The sequence below is a fragment of the Oryzias melastigma genome, linkage group LG19, assembly GCF_002922805.2.
Source record: "Oryzias melastigma strain HK-1 linkage group LG19, ASM292280v2, whole genome shotgun sequence".
Classification (NCBI taxonomy): Eukaryota; Metazoa; Chordata; class Actinopteri; order Beloniformes; family Adrianichthyidae; genus Oryzias; species Oryzias melastigma.
This window is the reverse complement of record NC_050530.1, coordinates 2,283,650-2,301,086: the sequence shown is the minus strand read 5'-3', so window position 1 is coordinate 2,301,086 and position 17,437 is coordinate 2,283,650. Positions and strand designations below refer to the sequence as shown.

General features: G+C 42.0%; 1 protein-coding gene across 3 annotated transcripts in view; it reads left to right on the top strand.

Annotated features, from left to right (window-relative positions):
* LOC112153956 (transformation/transcription domain-associated protein) overlaps positions 1–17,437 on the top strand; it is a 118,663-nt gene that overhangs the window by 6,779 nt on the left and 94,447 nt on the right. For all 3 annotated transcript variants that reach the window (XM_024284442.2, XM_024284441.2, XM_024284443.2), the window contains exons 12-30: positions 129–267; positions 698–776; positions 1,651–1,885; positions 1,961–2,300; positions 3,850–3,947; positions 4,022–4,216; positions 4,288–4,479; positions 4,618–4,783; positions 4,855–5,111; positions 5,436–5,636; positions 9,588–9,739; positions 11,977–12,176; positions 13,991–14,208; positions 14,328–14,525; positions 14,814–15,074; positions 15,147–15,308; positions 15,449–15,545; positions 15,673–15,794; positions 16,986–17,156. In XM_024284442.2, coding sequence (XP_024140210.1) covers positions 129–267; positions 698–776; positions 1,651–1,885; positions 1,961–2,300; positions 3,850–3,947; positions 4,022–4,216; positions 4,288–4,479; positions 4,618–4,783; positions 4,855–5,111; positions 5,436–5,636; positions 9,588–9,739; positions 11,977–12,176; positions 13,991–14,208; positions 14,328–14,525; positions 14,814–15,074; positions 15,147–15,308; positions 15,449–15,545; positions 15,673–15,794; positions 16,986–17,156 — 3,483 coding nt within the window. The remainder of the gene's footprint in view (positions 1–128; positions 268–697; positions 777–1,650; positions 1,886–1,960; positions 2,301–3,849; positions 3,948–4,021; positions 4,217–4,287; positions 4,480–4,617; positions 4,784–4,854; positions 5,112–5,435; positions 5,637–9,587; positions 9,740–11,976; positions 12,177–13,990; positions 14,209–14,327; positions 14,526–14,813; positions 15,075–15,146; positions 15,309–15,448; positions 15,546–15,672; positions 15,795–16,985; positions 17,157–17,437) is intronic.

Below are 17,437 nucleotides of genomic sequence, written 5' to 3'. Positions count from 1 at the left end.
CAGTTTTTTCATTCACTTTAAGCTGATTTGACCCCATACTAATGTTGCTCTTCCACAGCCACCGGCACAAATAAAAAAAAAAATCTTCATCTTTGTTGACTGAAACCTGATTTTCTGACCCGCGTCAGGACCTTGTGGCGAAATACTCCCAGCAGATGGTGAAGGGGATGCTGCAGCTGCTGTCCAACTGCCCCCCCGAGACCGCTCACCTGCGCAAGGAGCTGCTGATCGCAGCCAAGCACATCCTGACCACTGACCTGCGCAGCCGTACGTAGACGTCTCATTTCAAATCCGAACAAAGTGTCTTTGCTTCAGGAATTTATGCACAAATTTGACTACATTTCCACAGATGTCTGTACATTTTTATAGTTGCTTCAACAAATAGAGAAGACTTTCTGTCTTTGTGCAGAAGTGAAGTCAAGTTTTTGAAATTTCCATTTTTAGCGTTAAATGCTGTTTAAGCATCAATTTCTAACTTGGATCAGTTTATTAAATTGTGTTTATTTTAAAAAAAAATATGTTGTTATCTGCAAATTTTGAAAATCAAATGACTTGAAATATGAGCGGGGCCAAATAACGTAATTTTTATATGTATGTTAAAAACCTTAAGATTTATTGAAACGAAGTCATGAAGGAATATTTCTATCAGTCTGTTCCTCTTTCTGGATCTTTTATTTTGAAATTTTCCGCGTTTCAGAGTTCATCCCCTGTATGGACAAACTTTTCGATGAATCCATCCTCATTGGGTCTGGTTACACTGCCAGGGAAACTCTCAGGTGAGTCCTCTAACAGAACAGCTGAAACTCCTCGACTTTACTGAAGGTTGGATCTCTTTACGACTCAAAAACGGTAAAATCTTGTAGCTGGCGGCCATTTTGTGACAAAAACTTGGCGATTGTTTTCCCGCGATATGGGAAAAGTCAACTTTTGTTCGAGCGATTTTCACCAAGTTTAATACATATGCCGCCATTTTAAGTCTAAAGTCCCCTAAAGTTTCGTTGACCTTTAACCTCACGGAGAGTCCGCCATCTTGAATTATTAAAAATACAAAAAACACCTTTTGGACCAGTCACAAAAGGAAACTGGTCCTAGGGATTTTCATTGATCGTCTCATAATTTCTCAGGCATCATTGGGAAGCAATCGGGAGAAAAATGTTGGAATTTGAAGTTGTACATTTTGAATGGCGTGCACGTGGCCAGCTCGCAAAAGTGGAGTTTTCTTATTATTTGAACATTTTTTGACAGAATTTTGTGAAAATTTAATCCATGGATTCCAGACTAGAGCTGAACAAAATTATATAAAATAGGATATAAACGTATAAGAAATGTGGGCGTGGTTAGCAAAAAAACCTCGGTTGCTAAGGAAATTCAAAAGTTTACTTTTTCCAATTCTTCTGAAACTCATGTCGATCTGTTCGGTATCCCCAGGGGACCAAAAAATAAAATGGTTGCTATGGAGATAAAAGCAACAGAAAAGCCGCCATTTTGAAAAAAGTGTTTTACCCTAATTGCCTGGGTTAAATGTGTTCGACAGCTAGCGCTTGAGGGGCCATGAAGTCTTTTTGGCCTTTAACGTTTTTATTTTTTAATTTTTTTTAACCATTTTGGCTTTAAATTGGTCTAACTTTTCTCCTCCCTTTTTCCCATCAGACCTCTGGCCTACAGCACACTAGCAGACCTGGTGCACCACGTCCGTCAGAACTTGCCCCTGACGGACTTGTCTCTAGCCGTGCAGCTCTTCGCCAAAAACATAGACGACGAGTCGCTTCCCAGTAACATCCAAACCATGTCCTGCAAGCTGCTTCTCAACCTGGTGGACTGCATCCGCTCCAAGTCGGAGCAGGAGAACGGGAATGGGCGGGACATTTTGATGAGGATGCTGGAGGCGAGCAGCTCAACCGAAACGTTTTCACACCATCAGTTTTTCCCCTTTAACTTTATTCTTTTCTGTTAAAAACAGGTGTTTGTGTTGAAGTTTCACACCATCGCGCGGTACCAGCTCGTCTCCATCTTCAAGAAATGCAAACCTCAGTCGGAGATGGGTGTGGTCGACCCGGGGGCTTTGCCCGGGGTGCCGGCCACGCCCACGCCACCGGCCAACCCCGCCTTACCGCCGCCCGCCCCTCCCACGCCTGTCCCCGCCGCGCCCACCCAACCAGGGGCGGCGGCGTTCGACCGACCCGGAGAGAAGGAGGACAAGCAGACGTTCCAGGTGTCGGACTGCCGCAGTTTGGTCAAGACGTTGGTGTGCGGAGTGAAGACGATCACCTGGGGCATCACTTCCTGTAAAGCTCCTGGAGGTAAGAGTAGGTCGACTAATCGACTATTAAAACAGCCGACGACTATTTTAATAGTCGATTAGTCGTCACTTTATATTATATGGAGTCAGAGTGTAGTAAAGTTATAATGGAATTCTGCTTGCTTTTAGGATTATTTTGGCATTTATTAAGGTTTTCTTTGGAGGTTAGCTAATATTTCAGCTACATGCTAACTGCTTTGGTTAATTTAGGATCTTTTTCAGTTTTATTTTTTTGATAATTTGGAGTTTAGCTACTATTTTAGTTGCATGCTAGCTATTTTGGCTAATTTAGGCTTTTTTTGTTTTTTTTTAGGTTATTTCAGCGTTTAGCTAATATCTCAGTTGGATGCTAGCTATTTTTGCTAATTTAAGCTTTTTTTTGTTTGTTGTTTTAGGCTATTTCGGACTTTATCTAATATTTCAGCTACATGCTAGCTGCTTTGGCAAATTTGGAGATTTTTTTTCAGTTTTTTTTTTTAGCTAATTTGGAGTTTAGCTAATATTTCAACTACATGCTAGCTGCTTTCGCTAATTTAGGATTTTCTTTGGCTAATTTGGAGTTTAGTTAATATCTCAGTTGGATGCTAGCTATTTTGGCTAATTTAGGCTTTTTTCTGTTTGTTGTTTTAGGCTATTTTGGACTTTATCTAATATTTCAGCTACATGCTAGCTGTTTTGGCAAATTCTGGGATTTTTTTTAAAAGTTTTTTTAGCTAATTTGGAGTTTAGCTAATATTTCAGTTGCATGCTAGCTATTTTGGCTAATTTAGGCTTTTTTGTTTGTTTTTTAAGGTTTTTTTCAGAGTTTAGCTAATATTTCAACTACATGCTAGCTGCTTTCGCTAATTTAGGATTTTTTTTGGATAATTTGGAGTTTAGTTAATATCTCAGTTGGATGCTAGCTATTTTGGCTAATTTAAGCTTTTTTCTGTTTGTTGTTTTAGGCTATTTCAGACTTTATCTAATATTTGAATGAACGAATGAATGATTTCAGCTACATGCTACCTGCTTTGGCAAATTTGGGGATTTTTTCCCAGTTTTTTTTAGCTAATTTGGAGTTAAGTTAATATTTCAGCTACATGCTAGCTACTTTGGCTAATTTAGGATTTTTTTTGGCTAATTTGGAGTTTAGCTAATATTTCAGTTGCATTCTAGCTATTTTGGCTAATTTAGGTTTTTTTGTTTGTTTTTTAAAGCTTTTTCAGAGTTTAGCTAACATTTCAACTACATGCTAGCTGATTTGGCTAATTTAGGATTTGTTTCAGTTTTCAGGTATCAATTTCAGCATCTTCAACTGCCAAAAATTCAGCTTTCAGCATTCACAGCAGCGTTATCACAGCTAATGGCATATATCTAGTTAAATGATGGTGAAAGCTAAAGATGTGATCTCATATCCTCTTTGCACATGACCCAATTAGTCGACTAATTAGACAAAATAATTGATTGGTCGACTATTAAAATAATTGTTTATGTGAGAGCCAAAGAACAGATCTAGAAAAGAATCAAACATGTACAAATGTTTAAAATGATTATTGTTTGTTTTTATTTAGAAGCTCAGTTCATTCCTAACAAGCAGCTTCAGCCAAAGGAGACTCAGATCTACATCAAACTGGTGAAATATGCCATGCAGGCCTTAGACATCTACCAGGTAGGTCATCATCTACATCTTGGGCTGAAGTGTCTTACATCCAGGCTGATTGCCGTGTCGTCCGTCCTGAACAGGTACAGGTTGCCAACAACCAGCAGACCTACATCCGGGTGGCGAACTGCCAGACGGTTCGCATGAAGGAGGAGAAGGAGGTTCTGGAGCACTTCGCTGGAGTCTTCACTATGATGAACCCGCTCACTTTTAAGGAAATCTTCCAGACCACCGTGCCGTACATGGTAGAGAGGATCTCTAAAAACTACGCTTTGCAGGTAATCTAGAATATTTTGCTGTTATCCTTTTCCGGTTTTTGGATTTTTGATCTTTTCTTTATATGTTGTAGATCGTGGCAAACTCCTTCCTGGCCAATCTGTCCACCTCAGCTCTGTTTGCCACCATCCTGGTGGAGTATCTGCTGGAAAGGCTGCCGGAGATGGGCTCCAACGTGGAGCTCTCCAACCTCTACCTGAAGCTTTTCAAGCTGGTCTTTGGCTCCGTGTCGCTGTTCGCCGCTGAGAATGAGCAGATGCTGAAGGTAGTTTTTAAACCTGCTCAGATGTTCATGTCTTATCCCGTCTAACAAGACTTTGACGTCAACTTCTCTTTAGTTACAAGAGGCAGAAATGAAAACAGTTTCTGAAAATCTTTACTAACACGAGTGTCTCCTTCGTAGCCTCACCTCCACAAGATCGTGAACAGCTCCATGGAGCTCGCCCAATCAGCCAAGGAGCCCTACAACTACTTCCTGCTTCTCCGAGCGCTCTTCCGCTCCATCGGCGGAGGCAGTCACGACCTTCTCTACCAGGAGTTCCTGCCGCTGCTTCCCAACCTTTTGCAAGGTCCAGATTCTTCTATTGTCCGCTTGAGCTGCAGATTTGGTGAAATCTCAACGCTGCCGTTCTCCTGTCAGGTCTGAACATGCTGCAGAGCGGCCTGCACAAGCAGCACATGAAGGATCTGTTCGTGGAGCTGTGTCTGACGGTTCCGGTGCGCCTGAGCTCGCTCCTGCCGTACCTTCCTATGCTGATGGACCCGCTGGTGTCCGCCCTGAACGGATCCCAGACGCTGGTCAGCCAGGGCCTCCGCACGCTGGAGCTGTGCGTGGACAACCTGCAGCCCGACTTCCTTTACGACCACATCCAGCCGGTCCGAGCGGAACTGATGCAGGTGAGGGGATTTGAATTATCCTTCAGTCTCAGGGGGAACTTTGTTTTTTACCTCAGCCCTCATGAATGTACCTGATTAGTGGTGAGATCCAACAGGGAGTTTGGCTGCCATCTAGTGGAGAAAAGAGGGAATTGAAAGCTCAGAGCCTCATGTGTTTAAACAAAAGAATACTTTAGATGAATACAGAAAGTGCTTCAGAAATGATTGAATTTGACTAAATAAATCTGTAGATTTTAGTTGTTTATCTCGTGGAGTTTGCCATCGTTTCACTAACATTTACTTGATGGCGGCCTCCGGCTGATGGCGTTCTAATCACCTCTTCAGGCTTTGTGGCGCACGCTCCGTAATCCCGCCGAAAGCATCTCCCACGTGGCTTACCGGGTGCTGGGGAAGTTCGGAGGCAGCAACAGGAAGATGCTGAAGGAATCCCAGAGGCTGCATTACGTGGTGACGGAGGTCCAGGGCCCGAGCATCAAGGCCGAGTTCACGGACTGCAAGGCGTCCATCCAGCTGCCAATGGAGAAGGTGAGAAGATGAGGCGCAAACTAGAGCTCATTCATGAAATAAAACCAACAATTTACAGATAAAACTATGATTTTTACTGTGTAATATGTTTTAACATTGCTATATTTATGATTTTTCACAAAAAAATAGTAAAATTACAATTATATGTATTTAAAAGCCATAATTTATTCCTTCATTAAGAACAGAAAATCAAAACACAAAAACACAAAAAATTAGAAATAAAAGAAACATTTTTATCACTTTAAACAATTAAATTATCAATGTATTCATGTCAACTTCCTGCAGTGAACGAAACATAAATATCACTGTTGTTTTAGATTATTCAACAACAAATCCGGAAACGGTTCTTCTACTACCAGCAGTTTCAGTAACTCTTAAATAAAGACCCAGAAACACGTCGGTTTAATGGATCAGCTAGAAAACACTCAGTCCTGTAATCGATCAACAGCAGTGTTTCCATGTTTTAGAAATTTCCTTTTTTTCAATCTTTAGTGAAAAAAAACAATAAAAAACTACCAAACTTGACAGTTTGGTAGTAAAGTCGCATGACATCCCATAATTGATCGCCAGATATTCATTATATTTCTTTATTAAGTTTGTTGACTATATGTAAAACAACCGACTTATTTCAGTAATTGAATTGAAGTCCCCTTTTTTATCTATTAAAACAGTTTTACTTTAAAAATGAGAACTTTTGTTGACACTTTTACTTTGAAAATTTGATTTACTTCCTGTAACAGTAGCGCCTTTTCTTTATGCTAAAAAAAATCTAACAATATTCTGTGATTTTAGAGCTTTAAATACATCACCTGAAGTGAGAGTACAGTGTTTTTTATTTTTTGGTTTTTACAGTGCACTGTGTTCTACGTCCTGATTGGCTGTTTACTTTGTCGATCATTCTTCTCTGTTTCGTGTACAGAATCCATTCAGGTTTCCACATTTAGATACATATTTGTTCTATAAAGCTGGATTTATATTTTAATGACATTTTTAACTTGGAGATAAATGTCCTCTGACTTCAGAAAATGCCACAAGAACATGTTCAAAACATCAAAAACAGCTTTATCATAAAAGTAGGCTCTTAAAAAGCTTAATTTTTAAAAATATGTCCAACTAACCAATTGAAAAAAAGGACAATTTATAGTAAAATATTTCAGTTCACTCATTTATTGTTATTTTTGTGACCAAACAGACAGAAGAATATAAAAATAGATCAAAGGAAATAACGAGGAAGATTAAAAGCCGAACTTTTATCTATAATTTCAGCAGCTTTCTGAAAAAGATTCAAGCCGTCAGCTTGTGTGTGTCTGTGTGAGTCTGTGTGTTGCCGATGCCCACAATGACACACACAGGCTATCCAAGAAGAAGGAGCAGCCATTAGTGAGAGTAAATAATGCCGTCATGGTGGCCCACACTAGATTGATGATTACTGACTGAGGATGAGGAGCAGAAACCAGAGATACATTTAATTACCTGAAGGGCACACGCACCTCCTCACTCACTCAGATGTGTGGCTCTCATACGAAGAATTATAAAAGTTCATTTGGTTTTAGTGGTTTCTCTTTAGAGAAACGCAGAGATGACGAAGGACTAACGGCTGAGCTGGTCTCCACGGGTTTATTTCAGGAGTTGTGTTAAAAAATTAACCCACAATAAAAGAAATTTGTAAAGTAGTAAACTTTTGCGATTATTAAAGCTTTAAAACTCACACAGCACTATTCAAACTCTGACAGACATTAACTTTTTAACATTTTTTTGAATGTTTTTTTTGTTATCTGGTTGCATTTATTAAAAAAATGATTTTTTTAAATTAAATTTTATTTGTATAGCCCAAAATCACAAAGAAAATTAGCCTCATCCTGCTTTTTATACACTCCATTGATAATTGTGTTTTTTTGTGTGTTTTGTGGCATTTTTTGATGACAGAGAACATGTATGAATACAAATTAAGCTTAAATTAAATTTCTCATTATTTATTTTTTTTTTCAAATTGTTGTGAATTAATAGTGGAAAAAAAAGGCGGTTTAAAAAAGATCGTTTTTCTGAGCTAGATCCTACGCTGCATTCTGATTCATATACAAATAGATCTATTTTATATTTATTAAATGTTAGGTTGAGGGTGTAACCCCGGAGTTACATTGGTTCGTCTACAGTGGATCTCCGTTTTATCGCATGTGGAATTCGTCTCATGACCGCCTGAAAAACCTCGTTTCCACTGAGCGATCCGTACGGTCCAGTTCGATCCGGTATTGTGAGCGTTTCCATTGATAAACGAACCCATTAAACAGTTCCGACCCGTACCTCTTGAGGGCCTTCATCCGATGTAGGTCCAAAGAAAAATGGGCGGTTGGGGGCGGAGCCGCTTTTCCCACCCGTTGATTGACAGAAAGTGATGACGACATTAGAGAATAGCAATATAGCGCTAAGCTAGCGTCTCCGTTTTTCTCTTTACGTGATATTCTTTTTATCTGTTTTCAAACAACATTAAATTCCTGTTATACATGATTTACAAAAAGTAAAGCAAGGAAAAGATGAGCTGCTGGATGACCTCCACTGTTGTTGCTTTTCTAGTTGTCATACGGTCTACACCACGCATGGGAGCGAGGTGTAACCGAATAGAAACGCTCGCCAGAATTAACTGGACCGTACCGTACTACTCCTCCCATACCGAACTGTTCCGTGGAAACGAGGCTTTAGTTTATATTGTCCGTTCCCCTCCCCCACTTCATCCTGGAGTGGTTTGTCCTTCCACCCCCGTTCTGAGTACTTTGCCCCGCCCTCTTCGCTCATCTAAAACTTAAGCAATCAGGCGCCGTGTCCTCTCCTTCCTCACTGAATCCTGGTAAAACGGATGTTTTTGTAGGTCCAACATTCTATTTTTGGCGTCCATGACGAGTATGGGCGGCGGTGTTAACGTGCGTAATCCTTCACATCCCCTTAAATATAAAATCAAATTTTGAAAAGTTTTATTTTGAAAGTACAACAGAATGTTTTATTTTGAAGTCAGACGGGAGAAATGTTTTAACAGAGACATTATAGAAACAATTTAAACATTCAGAATAATTAATAAAAATTATATGTGTGTGTATATATATATATATATATATATATATATATATATATATATATTGTGTCAACGCAACAGAGACGTACCACAGGCGGACCAGGGCAAGTCGACCTTTCGGAACTGTAAGCTAGCGGGAAAGCTTGTAAACAGAAAGCTCTCATCAAAGGGGGGAGGGGTGGCGGGGGACTCGAGAGATGAATTTCTAATCAACTCCTGCCGCTCTGCAGACACTATGTCTCAGAAAACGACACAGATTTTTGATTTTATCTGAAAAACGTATATTTTCATAATTTTTACAACTGATTAAAAGAAGATCGGAATGGATCTTTAAACATTCTCAGTGTTCTATAATGAAAGCTAAAATAGTTCTTGAAACTTGAACTCATTTTGTTCAGAACAGTGCAGATGAGATTGATTGACAATGATCAACAGCCAATCAGGAAGCAGAACACTAAAAATTGGATGCAAAATCGTACTAAAAAGTCTGGTGAATCGTGTTATGGCCACAGCAAAGTAAAAATATTTTGCCTTTTTTTTAAGTGTTTTTTAAAGTGCTGACACAAATGTTCTGACACACAGAAGTGTCCACAATTTAATTATGCAGCGTCTTCATCTCCCCCGTTCGCCTTTAATGCAGGATTTTTTTCCTCCCCCTCTGAGTGGCATTAATTAGTTCATTTTCTCCCTTTTTAAGTGCTCGGCCGCTGTGGCTTGACAGCCCATAATGTAGAAATGATGATGACCTTTGATCTGCCAGATGTCGCACGCCGCCGCATCGCACCCCCAACCCGATATGTATTTAAGAGACGTGCTCTGATGGGGGTTTAGCGTTTTGTGTCACTCAGACGGAGTAAACTGTTTGCTTGTTGTCCCCCCCCCCGAAGGCAATCGAGACGGCGCTGGACTGCTTGAAGAGCGCCAACACGGAGCCGTACTACAGACGACAAGCCTGGGAGGTCATTAAGTGCTTCTTGGTCGCCATGACGAGTCTGGATGACAACAAACACGCTCTCTACCAGCTCCTGTCTCATCCCAAGTGAGCAAAGCTTGAACGTTTCCTGGTTGTTGTTTCAGTTTGCGGCGTCTTTTCGGTGTTGTTCCTCCCTCTTTGTTTTGTCTTTATCACGCGTCGCTTTAATAAATTCCCTCTCAAGAGTGAGCGGCGCTAATTATGCATTCAGAGGCCACCCACCCTCTGTCAGGCTTCGCTGCGAGGCTCCAACGCGTACAGGAGCAGACAAACAGGACTGGGGGGCGGTTGTCTGCGGGGTTAGTCGCATTACCATCATTGATCTCCGGGCAGAGGCTAATTGACTTTCTTCTCTCTGTTGATGCTACACTGTGCCCCTTACGCTCTCATGTCAGTGTGCAACAACAAACATTTCAACACACAAAAAGAGACTCTTTGTGCACACGGGAATAATGAGGTGTGTCAGTTAAAATCAGGGGGTGTCTCTCTTCCTGCCTTTCAGAGGTCTTATTCTGTCCCGTAGCAGTCCTGGACTACATTGTTCTAGCAACTTCCAGCAATGGTACTAAAATCTCCAATGCTGCACTTACGCTGGATACGATTGGCGCGGCAGGACCGTCAAATGTCAATGCTAAGTCAACGTACAGTCACGATCTGAGGGCGTCGGGTACGGTGCCTCAGTCCAGCAGCAGCGCTATTTGAGTATCACAATTTGGGCGACAGACGCAGCGCGTCAAGACTTGAAAAATTTGAAGTTTGGTGCGGGGTGTCAATCAGTCAGGGACTCGACCTTCGTCACGAACTTGCATCTTTCTTCTTAACCCGCTGGGGCTGCCAGAGACTGTCCCGTTACTGTTGGTCAAAGGCGGGATACACCCTAGACCGGTCACCAGTCTGTTGCAGAGTCCATGGAGCTGGAGCGATTGAGCCCCGCTATGCTAGCCAGCCTCCCAGGGGACAGAGTAGAGAGCTAGCAAGCTTTGTTGCCTAGGGTCCAGCAAATTTAGCAATCTTTGCCATCTAGGTTCCGGCAGAGCTTGCAGGCTTTGCTGCCTAGGGTCCAGTAGAGCTAGCAAGCTCACTATGAATGCTTTGATTGTGTCGGGGAAAGTCAAAGAAAGTCTTAGAATTCAGGTAAATACCTGTCGTCCGAAACCTTTGACGAACAACTGTGAATGACGACGATTGACTAACGCAAGAAACACTTATATATTACTTGTATCACGAAAAACTGAAATTACATACCCGGACAATGCAAAAATTGAAAGTAACGGTAGTGTGACAGGCCTTTACCAAGGAAATTTAAAAATTGAATCCCTAGCTCAGGCTGAACGAAACAATGTAGCAATCCATATAAACATATTAAGAAAGTGGGCGTGGTTAACAAAAATGTAGCAATGCAACAAATGTCGCAAAATGAACGTAGCAACTGTGTAACTTGACCTTTACTAAGGAAATCCAAAGATGAATCCCTGCCTCAGGTTGAGCGAAGCAATTTAGCAAACGATATGAAAATATTAAGAATGTGGGCGTGGTTAATAAAAATGTAGCAATGTAACAGATATAGCTAAATGAACGTAGGGGTAGTGCGACCAAGGAAACCCACACATTTACTTTTGCCGATTGTTCCAAAATTCCACATTTGTCACCCTCAGACGACCCAAAATAAAAATGGCTGTTATGGAGATAAAGCCAACAAAAAATGTGTTTTACTCACGAATTTCACATGTGCAGCAGGGGGCGGGGTCAGCTAGCGCCTCATTCTGCTTACGGCTTAAATTTTTTCTCATCTTTATTCTCCAGTTTGTTTTTCGAAAAATGTCTTTTTCTTTTTCTTTGAATGGCTCTAAAGATACAATAAAATAAAAGAAACGGCCAATTCATTTGCAAAATGGCAGCAGCAGGCATCAATCTGAATGAAAATCAATCCGACATTCTGCCGACTGTGCCACCCACCGCTGTCTCGGCCGGCCACGCCCCCATGGCAGCCCACCTCCACCCCCCTTTCAGAGGAGCGTTTTTAAAACGGCACTAATAAAATGAAGCGATCCATCACGCCCGGCTGTGGCCTGTGGCGTTATAAAACACAAGCTCAAGCATGGGGAAAACAGCTGCTCAATCACTGCACGGCCCAGTTGCCTTCAGCTGCTGTAAATAACAAATATACCGGGGGAGGGGCGCAGGAATAGTTAGGCTAAGTGGAAATGTTGGAGCAAATGGAATCAGAAGTCATTTGTCTCTGTTGTCAGAATCTGTCCATGCTAACGTAGCATCTTAGCTCACTTGTCGTCTGCTTTCTGTAGCTTCACAGAGAAGTGGATTCCCAGCGTCATCATTTCTCACCGCTACAAAGCTCAGGACACGCCGGCCCGCCGGACCTTTGAGCAAGCTCTGACTGGGGCCTTCATGTCTGCCGTGATCAAGGACCTGAGGCCCAGCGCCCTGCCTTTCGTCGCCAGCCTGATCCGTCACTACACCATGGTGGCCGTGGCGCAGCAGTGTGGTGAGGAACTGGTCCAACTGTCTGGACGGGTTCAAACGAGGACAAACTAGTGATGTTACTGGGCTCGATTTGATTCCGAGTCGGCTGATACCGATTCCTGATACGATACTTTTGTAACACATTCAAGAAATTAACAAATTTATTAAACAGATCCAGTTTTTTTTCCACGTTTTTATTTGTTAAACCAGGGGTGACCAAATCTGGCCCTCGAGGGCCGGTCCTACATGTTCTCTAACCAACCTACCATTGAAGCTCCTTATTGGTTAAGCACACCTGATCCAGGTAATCAACAGCATGATTTCTGGGAAACCAGCAGGAGGTCCAGAGTTCTTTTATCATTTAAACGGAGCACTTCTGTGAACTATCAACTTAAAAAAAATAATATTACTAGTAAATATAGGTGATAAGTTGTCGTGTGAGAAAGTTTGGTGACTTTAGCTTTAGAATCTCAAGAAATATTGTATATTTTTGATCAGATGTGGTTCAAATCTCCATTAAAAACTCCTTCGCTGTGTAACCAAACAGCGAAGTTGAAGGCTGACTCCTCCCACAGCCGAAATTTGAAAATCCAGTCAGAGGGGCGGGGCTTGGGGGCTGGACTGTTACCATTACTGGAGCTGCAGATCATGACGTCAGACTTCTGAAACTTACATGGTTTGACCAATCACAAAAGTCAACTGCAATACATCATTTCAACTTGTAGGGGGCAGCACACACACAATTTTTTTAAACTTTGTTTTCTAGAATTACATAAGTTTATTTTAATTTATCAAAAAATTAGGCAATGACATAAAGCACATTTAAAGCCCATGTATAGATGTTTGGTTACCCTTTAAAGTCCTTCTCAAACTCTATTGTTTTCTACCTTAAAATTGGTAAGACATATTTTCTGCAGAGCAGCATTAGAAATTCACTTTTGGGTTCTGGGCGGGACTGTTTCCGTGGAAGTTAGCCGTGCTAATTTCCCAGCATGCCTTTGTTTACACTCTCTCCCTCTAGTTTATAGCATCTCATAAGCTCAAGCTAACATTAGCATAACAAAGAACAATATTAGAGCTCTCCAACCACAATTTGGAGCTTAAATAATGACGGTAAAGGATCTTTTTGTCAGCGAGTCGAAGATTCAGAACTGAAACGGATAAGTGAGTCTTTGGCCCCGCCCATAGTGGTGACGAGCTTTTTCAAGCATCCGGTTTTCATCAACATGATTTGAATAAAGAAATACTCAGAACTCCATTTTTATCTTGAAATATTTTATACTTGTCCTCTATTATGAGAAACATTCTGCAAGAAAGTGTTAAAAACACATTTTTTATTGGAGTGGATCTTTAAAAATTATGAGTTTCTTCCAAAATTGTTGTTGAATCTTGAGTTTGACAAGTATTTATGACTAGCTCATATGAGTGAAAATATGAAGTAGTTTTGGTTGTTTTTTTAAAACATTTTTTTTTATTTTTTTTTTTTTTTTCAAATAATCCGTAGACGGTCCCTGAGGAGCTGTGTCTCTGTTTAATTCTCAAATGATTGTTTTCTTTTTAAATACCTTTGTAGTTTGTTGTTTTGTTAAGACAAACGTTTATAAAAAGTTATTGAAGTCCAAATGTTTGAGTGTTTTCCGAACTTTTTGTGGACCTCCTGCTCGAACTAGCGCCAAATTCTCCTGCAATAACGGCAATAAAATATTCTGATTTGTTCATGATGTGCTTGAAATATAAAACTATTAAATAGATATCCAAACTATGACATTAGGCCATCCCTGGTAAAAACACGCTAACCATCTTTCTTAAACTCGTGTTTTCCTTTCTATCCTTCAGGTCCGTTCCTTCTTCCATGCTACCAGCTCGGCAGCCAGCCCAGCACCGCCATGTTCCACAGCGAGGAGAACGGCTCCAAGGGCATGGACCCGCTGGTCCTCATCGACGCCATCGCCATCTGCATGGCCTACGAGGAGAAGGAGCTGTGCAAGATCGGAGAAGTGGCTCTGGCTGTCATCTTCGATGTGGCCAGCATCATCCTCGGCTCCAAAGAGAGGGTAGATTTACCCTCTCTTCTGTTCTTTAAACCCTGAAGTTTACAGAAGCAGATACATATTTATTGTGTAGTTTTCCTTCCTTCTATAATGTGTAGTCACACTGATCTTTGTGGTTCCAGGCCTGCCAGCTGCCCTTGTTCTCCTACATCGTTGAGCGTCTGTGCGCCTGCTGCTACGAGCAGGCCTGGTACGCCAAGCTGGGCGGCGTGGTGTCCATCAAGTTCCTGATGGAGAGATTGCCTCTCATCTGGGTTCTTCAGAACCAGCTGACGTTCCTCAAAGCTTTGCTCTTCGTCATGATGGACCTCACGGGAGAGGTGGGGCTTTTTCATTTTTGTTTTTTCCTTAACTTTCCAGGCTTTGTGTTTATGATTATTATGGCCCGCAATTACCGAAATGTCGTAAAAAGGGCATCCACAGGTTCTCTGGTGCAGGCCTAACCAAACAAAATGACAATATTAAACTGTGGGCGTGGTAAACAAGAAAAGTTACAAAAAAAAAAAAATCACTGTAGAAACCAACATGTTTTTAACATCAATTCTTCTCACACAGCGGGTCATTCAGCACCGCTTGCAGCTTTAATTTTGTATTGATTTTTTACGCAGGTATCAAACGGGGCGGTGGCCATGGCCAAAACCACCCTGGAGCAGTTGCTGGTGCGCTGTGCCACGCCGCTCAAGGACGAGGAGAAGACTGACGAGCTGCTTGCTGCTCAGGACAAGTCCTTCCACATGGTAACCCACGACCTGGTGCGGGAAGTCACCTCCCCCAACTCCACTGTCAGGAAGCAGGCCATGCACTCGCTGCAGGTGCTGGCCCAAGTCACCGGGAAGAGCGTGACCGTCATTATGGAGCCGCACAAAGAGGTGGAGCCAATGACTCCAACCAAATAAGGTCTTGAAGGAAGGCGCTCTATTAATGAGATAAATTCCCTCCAGGTTTTGCAAGATATGGTTCCTCCCAAGAAACATCTGCTGCGCCACCAGCCCGCTAATGCCCAGATCGGGCTAATGGAGGGTAACACCTTCTGCACCACCCTGCAGCCCCGCCTCTTCACCATGGACCTGAACGTCATGGAGCATAAGGTTTTTTACACAGAGGTACGCCACTTCCACGTCCTGCTAATCGCTCTTCATCTTTGCACGCCATGGGTTCAGACCGGGCGGGGCGTCGACTCGTCCTTCACTGATCGATTGCTTGTGTCTGTTTGATCAACTTGTCTGGTGCTTCCTCCGTTTAGCTGTTGAATCTTTGCGAGGCAGAGGATGCTGCTCTGATGAAGCTTCCGTGCTACAAGAGTCTTCCCTCTTTGGTTCCTCTCCGGATTGCCGCCCTTAGTATGTACTCTTATGTTATTAACAGCAGTTTGTTTTATTTTTTTAAATATATGCTTGAGTAAATAAAAAGAGAGATGCTGCAATGTTTCTGTTTTTGTGAAAGTGTTCTGCTAAAAATCCTCATTAGATGCCCTGGCAGCCTGCAACTATTTGCCCCAGTCCAGGGAGAAGATCATTGCTGCCCTGTTCAAAGCCCTCAACTCCACCAACAATGAGCTGCAGGAAGCGGGCGAGGCGTGCATGAGGAAGGTCCGTTTAAATCTCAGTCACTTTTTGTTATTTTGCTTAAAGAACCACTCCAGTGAAAATTATATATTTGATCAATTGGATTGACCCTTTATGTGTCCCGTTACTATGACCACTGTGCACAGATGAAAATTGGTCATACATGAAGATACTTGGACGAAATGCGAATAATTTTGGAATTTTACGTGAATTTTTTGACAGATGTATCACAAATGAACCACATTAGAAGTACGAATAAACCACCCATAGAACACGTAAAGCCGCACGTCATTGAATTTCTTCACTTTGACATTCACAGCACTGGGCAGAAATCACATCGCGTCACATTGAGGCAGATTCCTCTGGTCCACAGTAGTTCCAAGTCAACTGCTCGGCCCTGGTTGTGGGTATAAGATAAGAGAGCGTGTAAACAAAAAGCACTTAGCAACAATAAGAGGAGCTGGGGTTGCTATGGTCCAATGGTCCCGCCCACAGCTCGGAGCTTTGATCTCTTTTTTTGATTATGGCTAAAAATGGCATAATCAGAAGCAAAGGATCACTGGGAACACTCTGGATCTAGATCAAAAGATGATCGGGTGGATCTTTAAAGGATTACAGTAATTTAAGATATGCTCTCATCCCTTTTTTAGTTCTTTTCTTGTTTTTGTTGACTTTTATTTGAACCGGTCATACCTTTTGCTGTCCTTCGCTCTCTTTGTTGATCTCTTCTCTCACTTTTCCTAATCTGAGCCTCTCAGCTTTATCACACTTCTGCTAAACCAGCTCTCCTTCTATTCATCAAAATATCCACGCTATATTAGCCTCCATTCACCTTCTCTGAGCTCTTTGTGCTTTTTTTCTTCCTGTCACTATCTTCAATATCTGGTGTTATTTTTTCCTTCCTTCTTATTTTTCTTCATACGTTCTCCTCTCACCAATCTTTCATCTCTGCCCTACTAGCGCTAATGAGCGTGGCCATGGTTAGATCGATACAGGATGGAGTGTTTGTTCTCTGCGCTGAGAGGAAAATGAATGTGGCTGCCATGCATCATTCCTTTCGTCGGTGTGAGCGCGTGCGTCATCAGTGTGCTTGTTTACAGCTCGCCATGTCCTCATTTGAGTGGACGTAGCTCCTAAATAAAGACCCTATGACTTCATAGGCTGATTATCATATCAGGATGTGCTAAACACTAATACTCTCATTCTCCTGTTTAGTTCCTAGAGGGCGCCACCATCGAGGTGGACCAGATCCACACTCACATGCGTCCTCTGCTGATGATGCTGGGAGACTATCGGAGCCTGACCCTCAACGTGGTGAACCGGCTGACCTCCGTCACTCGCCTCTTCCCCAACTCCTTCAACGACAAGTTCTGCGACCAGATGATGGTGAGAAAGAAGCTTCTGCATCTGCCGCTTACATGGTTCTTTTTTTGTTGCTTTAAGGCTTCCATTTGTTAAGATGTTTGGCTTCAACGTGATGGAGTCTCAATAACTTAATTACAGTTTTGCTCATTATTTTGTAGAACATAGTTTCTGCAGAGCGGCAGAATTTCTGTAGAAATTCACCACAGAGTGCCCCATTTTCCCCTACCAAATTGCTGAAAGCTTTTATCTCCTCCTCCGTTGCTGAAAGCTTTTATCTCCTCCTCCATTGCTGAAAGCTTTCA